General features: G+C 25.2%; 7 protein-coding genes across 7 annotated transcripts; 4 read left to right on the top strand and 3 right to left on the bottom strand.

Annotated features, from left to right (window-relative positions):
• Positions 1 to 486: 486 nt before the first annotated feature.
• Positions 487 to 1,902, bottom strand: PCHAS_1007700 (protein SOF1, putative; the record flags this gene model as incomplete). Its single annotated transcript, XM_733456.2, has 1 exon — positions 487 to 1,902. The coding sequence occupies one exon, from the start codon at positions 1,900 to 1,902 to the stop codon at positions 487 to 489; it is 1,416 nt and encodes a 471-aa protein (XP_738549.2).
• A 959-nt stretch (positions 1,903 to 2,861) lies between these two features.
• PCHAS_1007600 (U4/U6 small nuclear ribonucleoprotein PRP31, putative) lies at positions 2,862 to 4,620 on the top strand (the record flags this gene model as incomplete). Its single annotated transcript, XM_016798278.1, has 2 exons — positions 2,862 to 2,864; positions 3,058 to 4,620. The coding sequence occupies 2 exons, from the start codon at positions 2,862 to 2,864 to the stop codon at positions 4,618 to 4,620; spliced, it is 1,566 nt and encodes a 521-aa protein (XP_016655509.1).
• Positions 4,621 to 5,447: 827 nt separating this feature from the next.
• Positions 5,448 to 11,951, top strand: PCHAS_1007500 (conserved Plasmodium protein, unknown function; the record flags this gene model as incomplete). The annotated part of the gene is made up of 1 exon (XM_016798277.1): positions 5,448 to 11,951. The coding sequence occupies one exon, from the start codon at positions 5,448 to 5,450 to the stop codon at positions 11,949 to 11,951; it is 6,504 nt and encodes a 2,167-aa protein (XP_016655508.1).
• A 555-nt stretch (positions 11,952 to 12,506) lies between these two features.
• Positions 12,507 to 15,032, bottom strand: PCHAS_1007400 (tRNA N6-adenosine threonylcarbamoyltransferase, putative; the record flags this gene model as incomplete). Its single annotated transcript, XM_016798276.1, has 5 exons — positions 12,507 to 12,642; positions 12,740 to 12,833; positions 12,976 to 13,529; positions 13,671 to 14,493; positions 14,585 to 15,032. 5 exons carry the CDS (start codon positions 15,030 to 15,032, stop codon positions 12,507 to 12,509), a joined length of 2,055 nt encoding a protein of 684 aa, XP_016655507.1.
• A 1,221-nt stretch (positions 15,033 to 16,253) lies between these two features.
• On the top strand, positions 16,254 to 17,213 carry PCHAS_1007300 (conserved Plasmodium protein, unknown function; the record flags this gene model as incomplete). The annotated part of the gene is made up of 1 exon (XM_740472.1): positions 16,254 to 17,213. One exon carries the CDS (start codon positions 16,254 to 16,256, stop codon positions 17,211 to 17,213), a length of 960 nt encoding a protein of 319 aa, XP_745565.1.
• A 1,343-nt stretch (positions 17,214 to 18,556) lies between these two features.
• On the top strand, positions 18,557 to 22,045 carry PCHAS_1007200 (perforin-like protein 1; the record flags this gene model as incomplete). The annotated part of the gene is made up of 8 exons (XM_016798275.1): positions 18,557 to 18,866; positions 19,046 to 19,150; positions 19,308 to 19,747; positions 19,885 to 20,093; positions 20,199 to 20,389; positions 20,545 to 20,972; positions 21,161 to 21,557; positions 21,675 to 22,045. The coding sequence occupies 8 exons, from the start codon at positions 18,557 to 18,559 to the stop codon at positions 22,043 to 22,045; spliced, it is 2,451 nt and encodes an 816-aa protein (XP_016655506.1).
• A 1,017-nt stretch (positions 22,046 to 23,062) lies between these two features.
• Positions 23,063 to 26,062, bottom strand: PCHAS_1007100 (sporozoite invasion-associated protein 1, putative; the record flags this gene model as incomplete). The annotated part of the gene is made up of 1 exon (XM_738728.2): positions 23,063 to 26,062. One exon carries the CDS (start codon positions 26,060 to 26,062, stop codon positions 23,063 to 23,065), a length of 3,000 nt encoding a protein of 999 aa, XP_743821.2.
• Between the last annotated feature and the right edge of the window lie 637 nt (positions 26,063 to 26,699).

Raw genomic sequence — 26,699 nt, 5'->3', positions numbered from 1 at the left:
GAAAGGATTGAAAAAAAAAATTATAAACTCCGTATATGTATATTTTATTGAATTTTATGTGATAAAACGTTTTTAAAATCCAACATATATATGTATCCATATTTAGCATATATAAAAATGGATTTAAGCTTTACATTTTTTTAATGGGTAATAAAAATTACAGATTTTTTTATCTACATCAAATATTTTCATGTTTGCTTTGAATTTTTTTTGTGAACTATGAAATAACTATTTAAAATTTGAAATAAAATTTAAAAAATTTAATTAGTTTGAATTTGTTAAGCAAATAATAGTTTAATTGAAATATTTACACCAAAAAAAATAAAATATATAAGATAAATTCAAAATGGATAGAATAAAAATGTAATAAAAGGGGAAAGACAAACAATAGTTTTAATAAATTTAATTTTACAGCTAAAAAAATATAATTGATATAATAGTGATATGGGTCCGATTTGATGTATGACCCAAAAAGAGATGCATGAATTACTGCTCCGTGACAAATATTTTTTTTTTTTCGGGGATAGGTAATTGATCTTTGTTTTTTGAGTGTTGTATTCTGTTTTTTTCTTTTCTTTTTTTGGCATCCAACATGATTTTTTTTTTATCGGACATACTTTTAATTAGAGCAGGGACATGATGATGTTGTCTGATTCTTTTAATTTCTTTTAATGATGAATATTTTTCTTTTAATTTATTTCTATAATTTATGGCTTGTTTTTCTTTATTGGAAAGTACCCCAGAAGGTTCATGAGAACAAGATTTCCATATTCGTATACACATATCAGAACTTCCTGATAATATATATTTCGAATCTAATGTATATTTACAGCATAGAACATGTTGCATTCTTTTAGTATGATATACATCATAGCTTTGAGGTTCATCACTGTTAAATAATCTTATAGTTTTATCATAAGAGCATGCAACAAATTTATTTCCAATTGGTGAGTAATCTACATCTAAAACTGCATTTACAAAACCTTTATGAACAAGGTAAGCAGTTTTTAAATATCTAATATCAAATGTATAGAGATTTGAATCTTCATTTGCAACAATAAATTGTTTTGGGTTCATATTATTCCAACTTAATGAATTACTTCGATATTTTAAAAATAATTTTTGAATAGGGGTTTTGCTTTTTATATCTACTAAGCCTATAGAATTATCTGATAATGTTAAACCAACTAAATTTCTTTGAGAATAATTAAATTTGACATAATATATATATTCACTATTGTAATCAAAGCTAGCTATAGCATTGTTTCGATAATAATCCCATACATCTAATGTTTGGCTACCTGAAATTATTAGTGGTTCAGAAAAATGTTTATCAATACTATTAGGTACACTTTTGCATACATAAATTTTTTTAGGAACAATTTCATTTTCTAAATAATCGAAATTATGTAAATTTTGTTGTGTTGTATCATCTTCATTTAATTCATTTATATTTTTATTTTTGTCAATAACCCATTGTTTTATATATTTATCATCACCACAGCTAAATAAATATTTTTCATCATAGCTAATGCATAAGCCTCTAACGAATCCCTCATGTGCTTTTAATTTTCGCATTAATTTTTCATCAAATATATTCCATATATTTATAAATCCATTACAACTACCACTATACAAATCTGTTAAATTTTTATTTGAAACACAAATACTTCTAATAGAATCATCGTGCCCATCTAAGCATTTAACCAAAGGCTTAGCAAAAATTTTATCCATCTTTGTTGCATTTAAAGCTCTTTTATATTCAATTTCTCTTTGGAAAAGATGGATATTTTTATCAAAATTTCTCACATGCATAAAATTTGACCTCATCGTGTTATTTTTATAATCCTCAGGATTTCTATGCATAACTTTTACTTCTGGTTTTTGTGATTGGCCCTTCATTGTGTACTGTGATTTAAGGAATGAATATAAAATTTTTGGTGGTACTTTTATAGCCTTTCATATAATTCCTCACCTCAATAAGAGGATATATATATGCTTTTTAATTATATATCACTTCGATAGTACGAAGATACTATACGTCTGTATGCTATGTATATGTATTAAATTATATAGATATACATGGTTTAAATATATTTATCCTCTTCTATGCATCCTCGTCTTCACATATATATATTTATTAACTGATTTATATATCATAAAGTAGCATGTTTTTTATTTTGTCATCAAAAGGAAGTATTATTGTTACATAAAAATTTATGAAGTATCCATAATTATTTGAATTGAAGAAAACATGCTTTTAGAAGTTGTAAAAATTGCTTCTATCTTCAGAAAATTTTTATAATTTTTTCGAAGCAGCTTGAGTAATATTTTGATGAATATTTTAATTATTTTATTTAACAAACTGTTTAAATATTTTTTTATTAAATTTACTAATATTTTGATTTATTATGGCATGGAAAAATATTTTTTTTTATTGATTTTTTTTTTTTTTTTTAAACATATGCAATGGCATTTACATATATATGCATTTTATTATTATTATTTTTTAAAAGTATATGTAAACAAATTAGCAATTTTAAAAACAAAAAACAAATAATTCACATCAATATTTCTTTAAAAAAATAAATATCAACAAAATAATATGCAAAAGTGAATACTAATCAAAGAAAAACATAACTTTTTTCATATAAAATGTAGAAAAAAAAAATTGTGTTACCTATAAAATAAGTAATGGAATAGGATTTATATATTTCTCCTTATATATATAATATTAAATTATATATACATGTTGCATATATGCGTATGTAGTGGAGATAAATAATCATATATTTAATGGAGTTATAATTGGCATATATTATTCCTACTTTTCAACCGCATATATTTAAAAACAAATAAAAATGGTAATTTTATGCATAAACTTATTTTTAGACGTACTTGGCATATACTATGTATCCACATATTATATATATATGTAGCTATTATTGAAACTATTTCTAACCCCTCTTTGTTTTGCATACTTGTTATGTAGATATGCTACTATTAATCATAAGCCTTAAATTAATTATATATTTGCAATTTTTTTCAACTTTTTAGGCAACACTGGCAGATACTCTCTTGAAAGATCTTGAGGATTTAGAAGAAGAAGAAGAAGACGATTTTAACAATAATAATGATGGAATAAAAAAAATAAATTTTGAAGAACAATATGCGGAAGACGATGATTACGAAGAAATTGTTGATGCCATTGAAGAATTTTTAAACGATAAAAAAAAAAAATGTGAACGTAAAATCTCAGAATTGCTTTATGATGACGATTTTCTAAAAACAATGGATCATATTAAAAATTATATTATTGAAGAAGAAGCTGAAAAGTTAAAAAACGAAGAGGGAACAAAGGAGACCGAAGAAGATGAAGACGAAAATGAAAATAATATAAAACGGAAAAAAGCAAAACACAGTCATGAGGATGAAAATTCATTGAATGATAATAGCCAAAATGATGAAGAAGTATTGATAGAGAAATGCATTGAGTTAATTATAAAAATAGATACAGAAATATTAAATATACATAAATATTTGAAAGACATATATTCAACCAAATTTCCAGAATTAGATTCAATTGTATATACACCATTAGAATATATAAGTGTGGTAAGTAGGATAAAAAATGAAAGTGATATAAAAAATATTGATTTTTCGGATATCCTTCCCAATACTACTGTTATGGCAATTGTCGTTGCATCAAGTATGACAACGGGAATCAAATTACCGGATCATTTATTGAAAAGTTGTATGTCTTTTTGTGATGAAGCATTAGAGTTAAATGAAAATAGGCAAAAGATATTGATTTATTTAGAAAATAAAATGTTTTTATTAGCCCCTAATTTAACTATGTTATTAGGTAGTGCATTAACAGCTAGATTAATTAGCTGTGTTGGGTCATTAAAAAATTTATCTGTTACATCATCTCAAAATCTTATAGTTGTTGGTAATTCGAAAAAATCAACACTTGGACTTAGTAATGTTAACAAAACTTTTGGTGTAGGAATTTTAAGTACATCTGAAATTGTCCAAAGTGTTCCAGATGCATATAAAAAAAAAGCAATAAGTTTATTGGCAGGCAAGTGTAGTTTAGCCTCAAGAATCGATTATTTTAAAAAGTATAAAGAAGGGCAATATGGATTATTATTACGTGAGTATGTTATAAACCATTTGATAAAATTACAAGAACCCCCTCCTATGAAGCAAAAAAAAATTTTACCTATTCCTGATGAAAAAAAAGGAAGAAAACGAGGAGGAAAAAGATATAGAAAATTAAAAGAAAAAACAGAAATAACAGAATTAAGAAAGCAAATTAATAGATTACCATTTGGCCCCGATACTAACGAAGACTTTTACACATTTACAGATCAAAATACTGCTTTATTAAATTCAAATATTACAAAATTAAAATATCAAACAAAACAAAAAACAAATATTCCAAAGAAAAAACTGGCATCTGCACAATCTAGTGGTGCAACTGGAGGATTGTCTTCGTCTTTAATTTTTACACCATTACATGGAATAGAGTTATTTAATCCATCGATTAATAAAACAACAAGTGATGTTAGAGAAAATAAATATTTTTCAAGCCTTTCTCAGTTTCGTAAGGTTTGAAATTGATGCATTTGGCATATTTCTGATTTATAATATATTTTTTTTCTTATTTTTTTTGTCTATTTAAAAACATAAAAAACTTTTTTAATATAATTTGAAAAAAAAATTTTTAACTATAATTTTGGGGATCCTACCTCCGTAAAAAAAATGGTTTAAAATATTCATTAAAAGGTTACTACACCGCATTTCTAACTTATTTCTGATATTATTTTTTTCGAAAAAAGGCATGATACATATTTAGGTTAATTTACAATTGAAATAAAACTAAAAATAAAATAAAAAAAAGGAAAGAAGAGGTACCTAGAATGATAGAGGGTGTATAAAAATTGTGAACTTATATTTAATCAGTGAAAATATAATAGCATTATAATATTCCATAATTTTGATTATCATTTTTTTTATTTATTTAATATTAATTTATTTTTTTAATTTTAATGTATTGTTTGATGAATTGATTATTTTATTTATATTTAAAGTTATTAATTTTGTTCATCATGTTACCGTTTTTTTTTTACTGTGGAATTTTCCCGCTTTAAAATTTGGAAATGTTATTTTTGAATTTCCTTTTATATATTTATAGTTTTTTGTTATATTTTCAATTCTACTCTCAATCCTGTTAAAAACAATGTGACATATAATTCTGTATAATTGCTTTTCAGCAGTTTATTATTTTTTTTATTTGATTATTTTTTTTGGAGGGGTGTGACCTTGCTTGTCCTGTGTTATGTTAGGGGGACACTTTATTTTTGATAAGTATTCTATGAATACTTCAGATAAAAATAATGAATAGTCTAATAAATGGATCATAAAACGGGAAATACGAAAAAATGCTAATTTTCATTTTACCTTTTTTGATTGTATATTTTATAGAAATTAGCAGAAAGCATAATGCAATAAATGGCAATGTAATTTGGTTTGACAATTTAAACAAAGAAAAGAATTTAAGATATTATAGCTCTGGTATTTTAGATAAATGTTGTATGTGGTATTATTTAAATGACGACTTTTTTGATATACATTATTTAAAAAATGATGACAGCATACAAAAAAAAAAAAAAGGCGAAAAAAAAAAAATCGAACCGGCTGATTCGGACAAGTTTATCCATTCTAAAGATAATATGAACAAGCATATTGTAACAGATAATATTTGTTCTAGTGATATACTTATTTTATTAAATAAAAAAAAGGTTGGATGCAAATCACTGTCATCTTACATAGTAATGGAAAGTAAAGAAGAAAATGCTAAAAAAAAACATATTTCTATAGAATACCTTGTAAGTAGTTATATTTTTATTCCTCAAAATCATATGACTGTATATATTAACACCATTGAAAGAAAAAATGTTTATATAATATCTGATAAAAATAAGAAAATCCAGATTTGTGAAAATAATCATTTTACAGTTTATTATGATAATAAATATATAAAAAATGCCTTTATCAAATGTGTTAAGGGTGAACTAGAAATATCTGTTACTGCAAAAAGTAAGCCGGCTATCACAAAAATATTTATACAAGTACATAATACATGCAAGTTTATATTTTTCCCCATTATTGTACGAATTTATGAATTACACACGCTGCTTCCGAATGGTGTACATTTCGCTGAAGGTGCACTCGTCAATTTGGTTCTAAAAAGAGGGGACAATGACAATGAAATTGACAATAGTAGTTACAAGTGTGAACGTTACAAAATGAAGAATATACTTAAGCGATCATTCACTGCTCAAATGATAGAGGAAATGGGGGAAGTATATTTAAAAAAGGGAAACCATAGAACAAACAAAATAATAAAAAATATAGATCACGTAAATTTATTAAAATGTTTAGAAAAAAATTATATAATAAATTTTAATAATGATTATAAAATATTACCAAATGAAAATTATGATATTATATCCGAAGAAAAGATAAAACTTAAAAAATTATCAAAGAATGAAAATAGGACAGTTATTACTGTTATAAATATATGGAGTAAACAAAAATTTTCAGCGATTATATACATATATTCAATAAAAGAAAAAAAAGTAAATTGCTTATATCCAACATTTTTTGATAATTTCCAAGTTTTTTCTGAATTCAATTCAAAGACATATAAAAAAGATACGGAAATAGTAAAGGAAATTTTAATGAGCAAAGAAATAAAGCGCCTAAAAAATCATTTTTTCTATAAAAATAAATATTATTTTGATGATTTATATATAGAGAGATATTTCAAAATAAACAATCAAGTAAATAGCCAAGAAATTTTTATTTCAGGAAAGGTTTATCTTTGTACTTTAACATTATATTCTGAACATGGAATAAAATTAACATATCTAAATAGAGGTAATCACAATTTCAATTGGGATATACACCCAAAGAAGGGTAATTATAATGTTTATTCAATTTATAACTTTGACGAAAATATAGCAAATTTGTTCTTAGCAACATATGCTATTAATGACAAAAGGGTAATGCGAAAAATTGAGGTAACTCATGATATTAATATTAGCGAAAAAAGTGGTGATCAAAATAAAATTTTTATAAATGTCCATGTGGAGAAGCCGATACATTGCTTCATAAAAAATGATATAAGTATGAGCTCTGTTTTTATGCTATTGCCGAATGAAAAACTGTATTACAATTGCAAAGGACTGAATAATAGAGCCAATCCTAAGATAATAATATTTAACAAATATAACTTTTTGCGTATTATGGCTAATGATAAAGTTATAGAAATTCTTCAAAAAGATTCGACAGACACATATAATAGTTATAATAATAAAAAGGGTAAACAAATTAGTAATGAAGATAAATCGATTAAATTTGAAAATCCAAAAAGTGTGAATAAAAAAGAAAAATTGGGACGATTAAAGAATAATCCTATTGTTGTTTCTTTAGCATTTTGCTCTGAACATAATTTGATTAATTGTTTTGTCTCCAGAATTTATCTAGTAGATCAAATCAATGAGTTTAAAATTATTGTAGAAAAGACAAATATAGAAGTAGGGGAAGTAACAAATGTTTACCTTTTTATGGAGTCTAAATTAGAGAACCCGATATATGCAAAACAGTGGAAATACCTGAAACGTAGAAGAAGCAGTAATATTCGAAAAGAGGCAGATCATATAAGAAATGACGCATCGTGCAGTGGGCCAAATTGCAACAGAGGCTTGAGCAATTTGTATGGTAATGCTTCTAATCAGAATAAAAGTGAATATATAAAGATTAGTAGTTGCTTCAGAACACTGCATAAGGATATCTTAATTGTATATGAGGATAAATTTGTTCAAGTAATAAATAAATATTGGAAGTTTTCAAAGATAAAAGAAGAGTTTAAGGATGCTTGTGCATTTATTCAAATCAAAGGAAAAATTGGAAAAAATTCAAATCGTATTAATATGATATATAAAAAAGACGGTAAAATAAAAAAAAATGCTTACAGAGAATTTGATATATATGATAAAATAAAAGGAATTTTATGCCAAGATTTTGTTTGTAGCAAATTTATAAAATTTAATGAGACTAGTAATTTGATAATATATGACGGATTTTATAGTATTCCCAATAAAATATCAGTTCTTTCTGAAAATGCTAATAAAAATATAATTATAAAAGAGAATAGAACATTTAATAATTATAAGTCCGCTTGGTTTATATTTAAAAACATTTTTTTAGTAAAGACATTTAGGAATGTATTTTTTTTTCTTTACGAAAATAGAGAACAATCTATTTACAAAAATATGTTCACTGGTATGGTTACTATCGAGAATACTAGATTTAATGATGCAAGACACTTATATAATAGGAAATTGTTTCAATATGACATCGAATTTTCTCCTTTACCCTCAGTTAATAAATTTAATGATGGGAAACTCACAAGAAACACTTATAGTGACAATAATAATATGAAGAAACGAAGTAAAGATAATCGATTAGAAAAGGGTCGCAACATATTCGCCTTTAACAATCATCACTTTTTTTATAATTCCTTTTTCCGTGTTCAAAAACAATTTTTTATTTATTGCTATTCAAACAAAAATAAAAAACAAATATCATCTAACATAATGATAGAAATGATGGGTAATGAAAACGAATCAAATATTTCAACAAATAACTTTTTACCAGTCCATTTTAAATATCCACATTCAATTAAAGTAGCTATTTTTGATAGGCACATAACCGATTTATATGTAATAAATGGATCAACTTTATTTTTATTTAAAAATGATACCTATTATATAAAAACATTTTTGGTAGATGAAAATGAAAATGTAATTTTAACAAATGAACCTTTCACTTATAAGTTAGAGCCTTATCGCAAAAACTTTTATGAAATATGTTTCGAAAATAAGTCGCATTATTTAGATGCTCATAATAACATAGAAGGACCAAATGAGCATGTAATCAAAACAAACAATAAAATATCTTTTAATTATAAAAATGATTTGCAAAATGTTAATTGTGATGTAAAAAGTGATAGAAGCGGAATCAAAAGCTTATTCAAATGTAAAGGAAGCCGATTTTTTTTAAGTATTACATATTCATACGAAAATGAGCACATCTATAATTACTTTGAGAAATCCTTTACTCTTTATTTTTACGATAATATATATGCCTGCTATAATACTTTGGTTCTTTTATATTCTCCCTTTATTTATTATAAATTTGATGTATTCCTTCCCAAAAATGATCACATTCGTCCTGAAAATTTGATAGAATCATTTAAAGGAAATAAACAAATAGAAGTTTTACGTTTCATACGAGGTTGTTTCATAAACTATTCAGATGTAAACAACAGGGGTCAAGCTTTTTCAGCTAATTCTGATTCATCCTGTGAATATAGAGCCGGTGAAAAAAAGCAGATCGTCGTAAATCTGGACAACTATATGAGTAGTAGACAAAATAGATGCAAAAGTATGTATGCAAATAAAATTCCTTTATATATTCATTCAAATCATGAAACAAAAGGTATTTTAACAATAGGACATGAATTAATATACACAACAGACCCATTAAAAATGAAAATATATATAGACAAAATATGGAAAGTAAAAATATCAACAATAAAGAAACATTATCAAGTTGCAGATAATATAATTTTACGATTAGAATTTTTAAACAAATATAATAAAAAATTTGATTTTGTTGCTCATAAAAATATAAACATAAAGTTATTCCATAATTATAATAACAGCATTACGATGAAACCTATTGATATATATTCTCTTCACAATAATAACTTATTAAAAGAAATAAAAAAAAACTTTTCAATAAATGATGAAATAAAGTCAGACACATTCTACAATATGAATATAAAGGAAACAGGAAAATATTTTATACAAATTGAAATAAAATACAAATTGTATAAAAACACGTATCTTCGTGTAGTTTCAAACATGATAGAAATTGTTATTTACAAAAAAGGGATACTACTTAATCCAGCAACAAATCAAATTGTTTTACACCCATTCGACCAAACAATGGAGATTGTTTTTCAATTTGATCATCCATATATATCAACTGCTTTGTGTGTTGTTAGAGATGAGCACAATATGGTGTATGATCAAGATAAACGAAAAAATAAAATAATTTTTGTTGATCGAGCTGAGAAACTGAATCAAGGAAAAAATATTTATATGTGCTCCATAAAAACAGGTGATCAAATTGGAAAAGCAAAATTGCACATATATCCAATATTCCATAGTTATTATGAAATATTTAGTTGGTCTATGGAAAAAGAAAAATTAATTAATCGATTGGATCTTACTTTTGAAGAAATAGAGCAATACTACGAAAATCATAAAAAATACTGTAACTATAACAATAGCAATCAATACAAGATGTATGGAAATAAATGGGGTAAACATAAAATAGAATGTATAGACAAAGAAGAGGAAAGCATACGCTATTTTTATTCTTTAAAAATAGATGTAATTGTGGATTATATAGATTCTATCGATTTATTTACTAACCTTATCACCAAAAATTTGAATTCAGATATGAAAAATGAGAATCTTGAAAGTGATACCATTTACTTGCCCAGTAATAATAGCATAAACACTTTTGTTAGTTTTTATTCTAAGGCAGAAAAAATGCCTTTCACATTTATCGATTTTAATAGTATATATAAAAATAATTTAAATACGTATAAATTAGAATATTTTGTTAATTATAAAAATATATATTTAAACAACAATATAGAGAATATCAGATATTTAGAAAAAATGAATTACAGGGAAAGCATGGACTCCTCAATATCTATGAGCACAAATTTAGACAATGAACGAAATAAAAAAATATTAACTAATTTAGTGAAAGAATATAATCCTTTTATATCTATTAAATCATTCAAAACAGGGGATTATTTATTTTACGTAAACTTAATTAGCGATGCTAATAATAGTGTCGTTTCTCAAGTATATAACATAATTTTTTTAAAAAAAAAAAATAGTTATATAGGGGATGATAGCAATGCCACATTTCTTCATTTTGGGGCAAATAGTATTTACAAATTTAATCGAAAATATTTTAATCTCAAAACATTGAGAAAGTATTTATATTTGTCTTTTTCATCTGGAATCACTGTAAATACGGGCGCCGAAACAAACAAATTTCTTCCTTTATATTATAGCAATAAACAATCGAATATCAAAAATAATACAGCCAATATAAGTAAGAACTTATTTGAAAAAAAATTAAAAGTTAAGATAAGTACCATTTTTGGAGCTAAAGTAAATAACTATTATTCTAAATATATTCCACTAAATACTATACAACAGTTTTTAATCGATTTATATAATAAAGATTTTGAATCTATTTTATTTCCACTGAACGCTAAGCTGTTTATAAATATATCACATAGTAGTATATTATCAGCACAAATTGTTAAAGGGAAATATATTTTTATAATACCGCATAAAATAGGATGCGCTTTTATTAATATATATTTAAAGTTATATAAAAATTGTACTAATCCATATAACAAATTTTGTGAAGAAAGTTATGATTATATACATTTAGAAAGTATGAATTTATGTGTAACAAAACCAATAAAAATAAAATATTTTTATAAAAAAAATAATCTCTATTATATTAACAGAATATACAAATTATGGGGGTCTTATAATGAAGATTTTTTTTTACAGCCATTTGTATCCCTCAATTCAGTTATTAAACAGAATAATAAGCAAAAGGGTAAATATATGCCATTAAATTGCTCAAATTTTTACTATAACTATATTTATTCAAAGGATAGCAGTTATATTCAAAGTTTGGGCGACCTTTATGAATCCCCTTTGAAATTATATTCAATTATTAATGACAACTGTACAGCTATAAAGATGTAAATTTTGTATAAAGGGCATATTTAATGTTCTTTGAAAAGTTTCTATCTGTTTGAATTTTATTAATGGAATGATATCATGTGAGAAAATCGAGAGCGCCATAAAAGCTACATGTGAATTATCCAGAGATGGAAATGGGACACTCACAATTTTATCTATCCTTCACATGCATATGCATGAGTTATCATTTTTGTTGTATATTTATTATTATTTTTTATGTTGATTATTTCATTATTTTTTTTACAAGCTAAATATTTGTTTAAACTTTATAATACTATTCATTTCCTATCCTTCTTTTTTTAATTAACTTTTTAATTGTATACTATAAATAAAATGGAACGATTCATTATATATTGTTCTATAGTGAACATATGATTTTTCACAAATATCAAATTTAATGTGTAGAAAAAAGTTTATTTTGAAACAAATTTAATAATTTTTGTTCTCATTAATATTATGAAACACGCAAAAAAAATAATAAAAAAGGTAAATAAACAAATACAAGTATCTTTAAAATTAAAAAATCAATTAACAAAAAAACTAAAATGTGTATGGAGATTATGCCAAGTTATGATCAAAATAATCTAAAAATACATCAAAAACAATTATATCGGATAAAAGAAGGAAATTGTTTTGAAGCTGCGTTTTTATAGTCGACTTAATTTTAATCTCAGAAATATCTTCGTGGATGTTTCTATAAAAATGAAGAAGTGAATATACATTCGTATGTAGTAAATATAGACAAGTGGAATATATATGTATGTGCATATACCCTTTTTTTATGTTATTACGTTTTGTTGTGCATATTTAAGAGTGTGTTAAAGCAAATCATTGCCGCATTATCCCGACTAAGATTTATGGGGGTTCTATAGACATTCCATGGTTCTGTAAATTTGAAAAGAAAGAGAACACAATAAAGATTAATACAATTAATATTATGAAGGATCAGCAATAAAAAATTTCCAACTGTAGAATAGATTGGAAGATAGGCTATTGAGAAAATAAAAGAAAAGAACAAAAAGCATACTTGTTACTGAAGACGTGAGAAACTGATCCTGTAATAAAAAGGAACCCTTCTCTTTGAGTTTTGTAAAGGAATCAAAATCAAAGGCTTTTAGGGCTAATAAAATATCATTTGCTGTTTTTTTTTTTAAAAGATTTTTTAAATAAAAATTCCAAGCAAAAGACGAACGTAATTCAATTTCATCATTTATATCATTTGGTGTTGGATTTTTTTTTGTTAAAAAATTACTATTTTCAATTTTTTTTATTTTTTTTTTTAATCGTTTTTTTAATTTAGTATATTCTTTTAATTGATTTTCTATGTTATTTCTATTTAATGCCAAATTTTTTAAACTCTCAAACAAAAATTTATTACATCCAACACCTCCTACTATGAATATGTTTTTTATATTAAAATGCAGTTCTGAAAAATACATAATTTTATTAAGCTGATCTAGCAAATGCTTGAATATATATTTTTGGCAATAATATGCATATTTACTTTTTTCGTTTTCGAAATTCTTGTCTTTTTTTAGCTCTTTTATTATTTTACTAAGGTGGTTTAAAATTCCTGAAAATCTAAAAAAAAAATAGAAAAATGGCATATGCTACAAACTCAAGATAAGCGACATTTTGAGGAGCATACTAATATATATACAAAAATAAAAACATGGAAAATAATTAATCATGTGGGGTCAAATAAAAAAGAAAATGTCTTACGAAAAATTAATTTTATTATTGGGAGCAAATGGGACGGGAAATGGCTCAAAAAGATCGAATGATACATCTTCATTAATTTTTTGACCATTCAATGTTTTAATATATTTTTCGGATTCTTGTTCAAGAAATGGTCCTCCTCCTAAACCAACAGGGAGATTAAGAAGCCTGGCAACTTTATCAATTATATCACCAATAGATATATCAACTGTTTGCGATATTTTACACACATTAATGTCATTTTGTTTATCCTTTTGGACTCTATAAACTTGTGTACTTCCACCAGAAACTAAAACACAAATATATCCATTTTTTATATAACTGAATGGTATTTTTCCCATATTATTATTTCCTTCTACTTGATTTACATCATTTTTTGTTTCATCTAATTTAGTATTATTATCATCAATTTTTTTTTTTTTTAAAATATATGAACCATAATTTAAAAAATCTTCTGTAGTTATCGTTTTTAATTTTGTTTTTGTTACATCGTTATTATTTAAAACTTTTAAAACCGAATTTATTTTATCCATTTGGATTTTATCCTTTTTTATAGTATCAAATAGATTCATATTAATATGATCTGTAGGGTCATCATTCTTTGTGCTTTCATTTTTATACTCATAGTTATTTGTAAATGTATTTTCGTCATTATAAAAGCTGAAAAATAATGGCGATAAAACATGGGCATATACATGATTTACTGAGCTAGCTGTTATATGCTTATGTCTTTTTTTGAAATTTCCTATATAATTTCTAGCTGTATCCATGTTCTGAGATATACCAGGACAGACACTGAATCCGAAGCATTTAATTTTTGATGCATCTGTAAGGAAAAACATAGAAGAACATGAATATATGTGCACATTTATGGGAACCATATATATATTTGTTTCTTTTTATAATCATAGTGTTACCGATTCCTTCGAGTATTTTGTTCACATAATGGTTTAAAAATACACTATTAATGGAGCTAATAAAAAAGGGGTATACACCCCCATATTTGTGAACTACTTTATAATGGGATATAATAAAGTGTTTGATTATTCGAAGTTTGGAATCGATTATACAGACACATGTATCATCACAAGTATTTTCTATCCCAACAATATATCCTGAATCTTTATCATTATTTTTAATTTTATCTCTATCTATTAATATTTTGGGAATTTTGTTGTATTTACAAACATCATAATCATCATTGTTATTTTTAAATTGTTTATTAATTTTATTTACTGTTCCTTTTAAAGTGTCACTAAAATATAAATTCTTAACTTTTATACTATCTATTTTGTATGAATTGAATAAACATGGAATAAAAAACAACAAAAAAAAAACAATACATGTTGATACTCTTAATTTCATGTTTCATACTGTAAGTTCTAAAGTTACATTTTCCTTCTAAAATTAATCTACTAATTTGTATATACTAACCATATATATATAATAATTCATATTCTCCTTTTTTTCATTTTTTTAGAGAATTTTATCTTTGCATTTATTAATCATTTTTGATATTATGCCATTGCTCTTTAATATTAATTTTGCCACTAAATTATTATAATTATTTTTTTTTAATTAATTCATTTTTTTTTCGTTTTCTGTTTATTTGGCTGTTTTTGTTTATTAAATATTTTTCTCTACACTTTTTTTGAAATGATGGCATTGCTTTGCATATTTTTCCGGTGTAAAGATCCTATTTATATAATTTAGGTATACAGGCATAAAGCTTAAATATGTAATAATTGTCAAAATCTTTAAAATTATATAATTCGTGTGCACATACAAATAGTTCAATATTTATTTCCACGGTAATTCAATATATGTGAAAGGAAAATAAAAATAAATGCGCAGGGTGTCTATAATGCTATGCGATATGTATCATCCATACTTGTATGTATAGGGAGAAGTAATATAAGGCTCTATATATACACTTATTTATATAATAAGTTTAATAGTTGAGCCTATATTTCTACTTTTATTATTTTTTGATTTTTATTCTTATTATTATAAAAATAATATAATTTTTTAACCATAAAAATGTAAATTATCATAATTTAAGACTTAATAGATGGATTATCTACATATGCACGTATCCTTTCCATTGCATAAGAATATTCCCTTCTTACAACATGTTGTTTTATTCGTCGATCGGTTCACATATTTTTTGAGAAAAATAAATTAAAAAATAGCTATATAATTTTTTTTGACTAGCCAAATGAAAAAAAAAAAAATGTGCCAGCTATTGTTTAGCTAAAGTTTTCCAATTGTATATAACATGATACATAGGTTATATTAAAAAAAAAATTAATACAAATATATGGTTATTTATTATTATTTCCTTCTTTGAATATTAATAACTTATTAAAAAATTATGAACTCTTTTTCTTTTTATCGTTTGTCCCTATTTATTTTAAAATAAATAAATATATATTATATAAGTGGAAAACACTACCAAAAAATCATAATAAAACTTTAAATATTCACTTTTTGCGATATCACCGTGGTTGCTTTTTCATTTCTTATTTATCATTTTTATTGGTTTCATAAAACGTAAAAAAAAGTTTAAAGACAAAAAAAAAAAAAATGAACATAATAAATTATATATATATTTTGTCTATTTTGGTTTTACAAATAACCAGAACATATGGTATTTCAACGAATGAAGTACTTCGAGACAAAAAATTGGAATTTATAGATTATGCCAAATTTATAATTGATGAATCAAATTTAGTTGATAAAAATGAAAAATTATTGGGTAGTTCTTTAAGGACCTACAAATATTATTTGGTAAAAAGCGCAACTGAAATTCGAGCTATTTTTATTTATGATGATTTTAATGTAGATAAGGCTGATATGCAGGATGCACATATCGAAAATCATAGATTAAATATTATAGATTTAAAAAATATTATGAGTTATTTATATCCATTAGATGAGACAAGTATATTTAGTGAAGATTTATATAAAGAAAGAAAAATGTATTCACTAGAAACCGATTATTCAGCTACAACATATGTGTTTATAAAATTTGTATTTAATGTAAATATTGAAAATGAAGACGATGAGTATGTATTATCTCTTTTGATAGGCAATGAATTAAATATGAAACATAAAAATTTGGAAATAATAAAAAATCAGAATGATAAATTACCACAAATCAAAGATCAAAAAACGGATTTACAAAATAATGATACCAACTTTAATATATTAAATCGAAATAAATTACGCCCACAAGTTTTTACCCAATTTATTGGAGCAATAATAGGTATAGTAAGTATGATAACATCCATTTCAGGTGCTATCTCTGCAGTATCACCTATGTTTTCAGGCTCTGATACTCCATCACCTCCATCATTTTTAGGAGATGAAAATTCATCCCTACCTACATATTCGGAAAGAATTCATAATTCAATTCCTTCAAAAAATACTAATAATAATACAAGTGATGAATATTATGACGAATATGAAGATGAGTATGACGATGATTACTACGATGACAGTGGTTATGATGACGAAGACGATTATTATTACTATGACGAATAAAAATATTGAATGATTAATATAGAGACGAAAAAAAATATATTAATTAATAAAATATAATTTATTTAAAAAATATATAAAATGGAAGAGAAACATTTTAAGCGAGATCTATAATTAGTTTATGTATTAACATTTTGCACTTACACAGATTAAATTTCAATCGAATATATTTCATCTTAATATAATTGTTATGTTATCCACTATTTTTAGCTATATAAACTTTTTTACGTTAATTTTTTTTAACATATTTATTAATTTTTATATAAGAAGTTAAATTCTTTAAAATATAACTTTATAGGACTAAAAAAAATATAATAAAAGAGACAATTGTCATTTCGTTTCTCATACTAATATAAAACACAAATAAAACAATTTATTTGCCATTTCATATTTATAAACAAATTCTTTGGAATTTTAATGGTGAAATTGAAAAATCGGCTTGGCTAGTTACACATTTTTTTTATAAAATTACATAAATATATAATCAATTTATTATATAATATTAAGTGTGTAGAGACTGTATCGATAACAATAAAAATAAATAAAGACAATGCGAAAGGGAGAGAATTAATTATTTTATAAAATAAATTAAATGCTTATTGTAATGTATATGCAAAATTATTTTAACACCAGCTCATTCACAATTTCACAGCATGTCATAGCTTTATATTTTAAATAAACACATGCATGCATTTTTTTCTCTTGGTACTTGCTTGTTTTTATTAAGCACACTTTTTTTGGGTTGTACAGTTATTAATTATATATTTTTAATTTTTACTTCCTATATATTTTGAAATATATTGTTGTCTTTAGTATGTTTTTTTATGTGTATGTTATTTGTCATTTTTATATCATTATTACGTTATAAAATAATACAACCGAAAAATATAATTTTATGATGAGCTTACCAAATTTTGTCATTTAAAAAATTATATTTTATTTAATTAAATATACATATGTTTTTTATTTGGAATATGAATATATATAATAGCTTGCTAACACATAGAGAAACATGTTGTCTATTTTAGCTACTTGAAATTTGTTATATTTTTAATATTTACATTGATTTTTATAAATGTTTTTTTGTTCATAATTTATTTCATTATTTTCCGCGAATATTTTTCGAATCTTTAACATTATTAACAATATTTTACAAATAAAAAAAACAATAAACAAGGATACCTTTGAACTATGGCATATTGTACATATTGAATTGTGGAATGTGAATAAAGATTTTTTGATACATAAATTAGACACAACAAAAAAGTAAAACACTAGTACAAATAGAAATAGCAATTAAAGGAAGAGAAAAATGTATATATTTACAAATATATGTAATTGAAAAAATGAAAAAACGAAATATAAAAAAGTCATTGCCTGTTTTATTTATTTTATTATGTATATATCAACAATACTTTATAAATTCCATACGGATCTCGGTTCGCCATAACAAGAACCATAGAGATAAAAATAATGAAGATAAATTTAATAAAAATATGGAATTAGGGTCCATGGGAAGTCCTATTAATATTTTATGCAGTGGCATATTATGCAATACTGGAAATAATATTTCATTTGTTAACCAAAAAAAAAACGAAAAAGATAGTGACAGCGATTTATATGATATGCTTGACGATGATGCATCTACTTCTGCAGGTAAATTATGATATCATACCATATATATGCACATGGATATTTGTAAAAGTATTATGCATATAGGAAAATAATGTCTTATAACGACTAAATGCTAAAGTACACATTTTTGGCCATTTGCATTTTACATTATTTGAATGAATTTTTTATGTATATTAATTCGTGTAAATATTATTTTTTAGGTGATGATGAGGATGATGAAGATGATTATGACGATTATACAGATGATAAAAATGCTGAAATAAAAGATGAAAAACAAAATGAGCAGATAGATAAAACCGATGAAAGTAATCATTAAAAAGATAATAAAAATTAAATAATGATAAGATCATTATGTAGATAATAAATGATAAAACAATTTACTACACAATTCAACTGGGTGGTTATACATATGAACATATCATCCATATATATACACATTTTTATTATTTTAATATATTATAGAGAAAGATAAGAAAGGAACATTTAGCATTAAAAAAAAGGAAGACGAAATAAATGAAAATAAAAATAAAACAGAGCAATTTTTTAAAAAGTATAAATTTAATGATGCAGATAGCGAAGAAGATGATGATGAATCAGATACAACTGATGAAACTCTTGACAGCTCTACACCAAATAGCCCTGAAGAAGATACAACTACAGGAAATGTAATTGACAAGCATATGGCTGTATTCCCTGGATTATATTTTGTAGGTATAGGATATGATATTCTCTTTGGAAATCCATTAGGAGAAACAGATTCATTATCTGACCCCGGATACAGAGCTCAAATTTATTTGTTAAATTGGGAATTTAGTAATCATGGAATTGCAAATGATTTGCATACATTACAACCAATAAATGCATGGATAAGGAAAGAAAATGCATGCAGTAGAGTTGAATCGGTAAAATAAACGAAATGAGGGAAAAAATTATGACACATAAAATATTTTTTTAAAGTTATTATGACCATTTATGCAAACATCCGAAATATAAATTAATAAAACATATAAAAAATTGAAACTCTCCTTTCTTCTTACAGATAAACGAATGTTCTAGTGTCTCAGAATATACAAAAAATTTGTCGGTAGATGTGAGCGTATCTGGAAGTTATATGGGATTTGGATCTTTTTCAGCATCAACTGGATACAAAAAATTTATTAATGAGGTTTCTAAAAGAACATCAAAAACATATTTTATAAAGTCAAACTGTATAAAATACACAATTGGTTTACCACCTTATGTTCCTTGGTAAAAAAAAATAACTTATATGTATATGATTTATTCATCTATGTAAAATGAATATTTATATATTGCGCATGTACATATATTGCTTTCGATTCCATAACACTGTAGGGAACAGACAACGGCCTATATGAATGCAGTAGGTATTCTTCCAAAGGAATTCACCGGATTGAATGAAGATAGTGAGTGTGCACCAGATGTATATGAACAAAAAAAGATGACTAAGCAATGCAAAAATGTGCACCAATGGATTCAATTTTTTAAAACATATGGTACACATATAATCGTTGAGGCACAATTAGGTAATTTAAAAAAGGGGAAAAATAGCATTGCATTTTTACTTCTATATACAATATATTTATATATTCATGCTTCTAATCAAATGATGGATTTGATGACCATTTATTATTTGAATTTTAATACAAACCGTTTTACTTTATTTACTTTTTTAATTCAGGTGGTAAAATAACGAAAATTATAAATGTATCTAATACAGCAGTGAACCAAATGAAAAAAGATGGAGTAAGTGTAAAAGCACAAATACAAGCCCAATTTGGTTTTGCAAGCGTAGGAGGATCTACATCTGTAAGTTCAGATAATTCATCAAAAAATGATAACAGTTCATATGACATGAGTGAAAAATTAGTTGTTATTGGAGGGAATCCAATTAAAGATGTAACAAAGGAAGAAAATTTATATGAATGGTCAAAAACTGTTTCGTCAAACCCCATGCCAATACATATAAAATTATTGCCAATTTATAAAAGTTTTGATTCTGAAGAATTAAAAGAATCATATGAACAGGCAGTTTTGTATTATACTAGATTATATGGAACATCTCCACATGGAACTATACAAAAAGATGAGAATGACATAATTAAAATAGTAATATATAAAAATATCGAATAAATATGTTGCATATATACGTGTGTAGGAAGTATTTTTTTAACATGTTTGGTCATACTACCTTTTTAAGTTGCACCTATTTGATAGATACACTATGATGCGTATTTTATCTGTAAATATATCTATCCATCAACATATATTTTTTCGTATTTTTTTAATTCTTTTAGCTAACCGCGTCAACTACAATTACTAAAATTGGTGCCCCCCCTATAACCGCAGAATGCCCACACAACCAAGTTGTTTTATTCGGATATGTATTAAAACAAAATTTTTGGGATAATACATCAAAACTAAAAGGCTATGACATAGAAATTTGTGAATCTGGTTTAAATAGTTGTACATCGAAACAAGGAAGCACAAATAAATATGATGTATCTTATCTTTATATTGAATGTGGAACACAAGTTATGGCGTTTTCAGATCAAGTAATAACTACCAGCAATACAACGTATAATACGATAAAATGCCCCAATGATTATACGATTATTTTCGGATTTGGATTTTCATCTTCATCGGGAAAAGGAGTTTCAGCTATGCACACCCACATTACATCATGTAGACCAGGTTAGTATTTATTAATTATTGTCATATATATAACATATAATAGGAATATATATAAATATATATGTATGTACAATTTCTCATTATTTTCCCTTTGTATTAATAAATTTCACCTTTTAGGTATGAAAAGTTGTTCGCTAAATATGGGAAACTCAAATGACAAAAATTACATGTACCTTGTTTGTGTCGATGCAACAATATGGTCAGGTATAAATGAACTATCCATTGTAGCAAAAGATGATTTCCATGGCGCAGTTGATAGATCAAAACAATTTAATGACGGACAATTAGTTCTAAACTGCCAAGAAAATGGTACGATATTAACTGGATTTGCAGGAGAAACACATACATCTAGCCCATACGTAAAATCACCATTTTCAAAATGTTTAAAGAATTTAAAATCATGTTCAGTACATGGTTCAGGTCAATCAATAGGATACACCAATTATAAATCATTATTTTCTATTATTCTTTGTAAAAATGGTGAATAATGTTTTATGATTTTATATGAAACACAAATCAATTCACAACTTTTCATGATATGCATACATAATTATTACATGGCTATTTAAATATTAAAATATTATTTAATAGCCAAATAAGTGATAGAACCATTTTTTTTTAAATTAATCTAATATGAATACCCACGTAGACGTATCACTTTATTATTTTATTTTTTTGTATTTATATTTTTTTGACTTTTACAACTTATTATTTATTTTCCGATTAACACTGTGAATGTGTATATATGTGCATATTCTCAATGAACATCCTCTTAATATGTTTAAAATATTAACAAATATATAATAGATTGATATACCATGCGGATTCCATGTTAAATATCTATTATACAGTTGGGGGTGATTATATTTTTATTTATTATTTTTTCCGTCTTATTTAATGGATAACGATAGTTTTACTTTAGAGGTGAATGTTTTATTTATTTTGTTTTAAATTATATAAAATATAAAACTTAAGCATGTATATATATATTTGTACTGAAAACAGCTAGATACAACAAAAATAATATTGAAAAAACAAAGTATTTTCATATATATATTCTTAAAGAAGCTAAACAACTACCTCGAGAATTATTAAAAAATATACACATATATGCATGTAAATTATGTACTTGAGAAATTATTAAAATAAGACGAGGGTTATATATGTGTTCTCTCATGTATAGATAATACGTTTTTACAAAACGGTATAAACAATTATAAGGCTAAGAAAATTTTATATTTTATGCAATATAATGCATGCAAAATATGTAGATTAATTCGTATTATATATTCACATTATACATACAAAAATGTATAGTATAATATATTATGGTGAAATATAGTGAGAAAAAGACGGATAAGTAAATATGTACATAATATATTCATAAATATTGTATTATGTGCATACTTTTATACCCATTTTCGGTATGATACATACAAATTTTCTATAAATTATAGTATATTCTCGTTTTATTATGATTATCTTAATTATTTTTATTACGACAATTATGAATTGTCCACGAAAACACTGTAACTATAGGTGTTCGTTGTCTCATTTTTACATATATCGGATGTTTTAATCTTGTCAAGTATCCAAGTTCCTGCCATGGATCCTTTGGGTAATATAATCACATGTCTGACATCTCTAGCTTCACCACCTCTAGGTAATAAAGTTCTTGGTACTTCAAAATAATGGACACCTCCATGTGGATCTCTTAAAAATACATGTGCATTATACACACCTGCTAATTCATCATATATGTGGAAGTCTAGTGTTACTTCTGTTTCACCGTCATGATGTGGATTAGCTTGTCTGCTTTGTATATTAACATTATTTACTACCGGTCCCTTACTGTCCCTAATTCCTGATTGTTTCAAATCACCGAAGAAATCATTTGTGGAAACGTTTAAAATTTTTTTATTTCGTCCTTCATCTTCTACTGAAAACTGTCTAAAGTAATATCTGCTACCTATACAATATTGTGGTATAGGGACTGGGTTAATAACCTGATAGCATTTTAAATTAGTTAAATCCATTGTTGTATATGCACTACATGCATTGATATCTACTTGCCTAAACCCACTAGTATATATATTGTTCACAAAATAGTCATTATTTAATTTACTAACATCATATTCTGGATCATACGCCATAACAGTATATTTACCAAACGAATAACTTTCATTATCATAAGAAGCAAAACTTGCATATGTTCCACCGTGTATAGATAGCATAGAATTATCTAAAACTAATATATTTAATCGTAATAAAGAATCTTCACCATTTTGGCCATCATATGGATATATACGTGCTGAATTTAATAATGGAATTGGTGACTCTACATCTTCATTTTCATTATTTATATATGCATAACACAGAAAGGAGCCTAATCCTGCATAACGTTCTATATTATTTTCTCCTGTGAATGATATAGATTCTGCGACCCATTTTCCTTTGCTTTCAGTTGCATTTACAGAAAATTCTGTATATAAGTGATGGGTACAATCACGTGCAACATTATCATCACCTGGTTTTGCAAAAAAGTGCACATCTCTGTATGTTCCTTGCTCAGAAAAAAATCTAGCATAGGCATATTTAGCACATCCTACGTTTTGTCCTCTTATAGACATTAAATTAATATCAATCTTTACAAGTTTAGTTTCAGCTGAATTTCCTAATACTTCTACATGTAATTTTTTAACTTTTCCTGGATAATAAAATACATCATTACCTAAATTAATTACTTCAAACTTATGGGTTCCAGTGGTTAAATAAAAACCGCCATTAAATAGATTTTTTTTAATCCATTCATATTTACTATTGCTTCGCGAATTTAATAATTTTGAGTTTAATACAAACGAGGCTATCGATTCTGAAAAATCTTCGCTTGGAGTTTTATCATGTGCATATGCAGAAACAAAACTTGTTTCATCTCTAGTTGCCCATAGACTAGGTGATAACGGTTCACTATACCATTGACCTAAATTTATCCAACTTTCTTTCAATTCGTCAGATAACGTATTTGTATAAATAAAATGACCAATTTCATGTATTACTAAATGAGAAATATCTCTATAATTCACAAACGCCAATTCCATAAATTCAAGAAGTCCATTTGCATTGGGACCTGCTGGAAAGGCTACTGCGGGTGCTGTGGGATATACTGGATGGGTTGTTCCATTTTTTCTTCGTGATAAATATTTCAAACCAGGAACTTTTTGAAAACCTTGTGGTAATTCGTCCCATGATGTAGCTAATTCTACAATTTCTTCAACATTTTGATACCATGCTTGATAGTTGTCATATGAATATCCAGTTACACTTTCTATTATATGCATATCTGCAATAGGATCTAATAACATAACTCCGTGCTTTTCTTCAAAATACCTAGTGAATAAATTATAATTATCAGCCAAAATAGCTCTTATAATTACTTTTTCTAATCTTCTCGAAAAAAACCTACCATTTTTCTCAGATGTTTGAACTACTTTTTTTGAATATCCAAAAGCATTACTTGCTACTCGTACCATTTTACTATAAGCATTATTGTCTCCATTGTCATAAACTTCTACATTCATATCAAAAGCTCCTAAGTCACCAGGGGATAAAATCCATTTTTGAGGTTTTCTTTGGACATTTTGGGGATTGGACTCATACGGATCAATTTTAATACAGTCAGGAAAACGAGATAATATTTGTAGCAATCTATCTGAAAATTCAGAACCCCAAAAACCAAATAATTCTATTCCATAAAATGTTTTTAATAGTGCTGAACTACCTGATCCATCTAATTTTATTTCATTTGACAAATCATGATCATGAGACCAATCAGCATCATCGTTGTGGATTGTATTTATATGCTCCATAGGAATAGGTGAAGATGATTGTAACTCCCATTCATATATAAAAGTACTTGGATCACTTTCATAAGGCGTTATTGTTATTTCATCAGAATATGAGGAATTCATATATTTACATTTATTACAAGGTACACTAATTTTTATAGAACTAGGGGTCATATAGGATGCACCATATATACGTATGTAATATTGTCCCCTTTTCGCATTAAATGTAAAATGGGGGTTGTTGATAGTTAATTTTTCTATTTGCAAATAATCAAAATTATTAGAATATTGTGCTCCTAATGCTACTGCAACAGGATATCCATCTATTATCCCTTTAACAGTTCCTGTTATTTTGTAAGATCGGCTATTTGAATAAGTTGCATCTTCTTTATCATGCATCATATTGTCTAAAAATGCAGAGGATTCCATAAAATTCATTGGATGATATTGGCCGTAAAAGCCATTGTCTATAAAATCAAATGAAAATTTTTCTTCATTTGTAGATGAATTATTAGAATTAATGGAATTTGATCCCTTCCTATAATTCTTATATTTTTGTTTAAGCATATCCCCAGATTCATTATGACGTATGTTATATGATTGTGTAATGCCAAGTAATCCTATCAGGAATAGCAATATAAGCATGGGTGTCCCTTTCATTTTACAAAAAAATTCGAAGAAAATTTTAAATAAAAGAAAAATATATTTAAATTATATTCCTTAATGAGAGTATGAATATATATCCTTTATGGGTAAAAAAATTATATTATATATACGGTGTTTGTATATAGTATAGAATATAAACTTACAATATTTATGCTTTATTATGAAAAAAATTAACTACACACGAAAATTAAAAACAAAACATAACGTATAAAACAAAAACAAATTAGATTTAATTTTTTATGTAGAACGATTTACGTTTATGAGTGTTGTATAAAAATGGTAGTACATGTAGACACAAATTAAAAATAATATAATAAAATAAATAATATAAATATCTAAGTTTATGAAATTTATAATATTTTAAATGGGGAATATGCATATAGTATGAAAACAAAAAGCATTTTTAATATACAAATATATTTTATGTTATACACATATCTTAAAATACAATTTTTAATTAAACGACGACGTTAATGCATTTATAATTTTATCTTTTGATGTTAAATTATTTTTATTATTTTTTTTTGGGTTTTTTATTGGATACATTTTATCCTATATCCGCTCTCATTTTTTTTCGAGTTAACTATTATGATTCATATAATTATGAAAACAAATGAAATACATATCACCA

The sequence above is a fragment of the Plasmodium chabaudi genome (assembly GCF_900002335.3).
Source record: "Plasmodium chabaudi chabaudi strain AS genome assembly, chromosome: 10".
NCBI classification, from domain to species: domain Eukaryota; phylum Apicomplexa; class Aconoidasida; order Haemosporida; family Plasmodiidae; genus Plasmodium; species Plasmodium chabaudi.
This window is presented reverse-complemented; position numbering and strand designations above follow the sequence as displayed.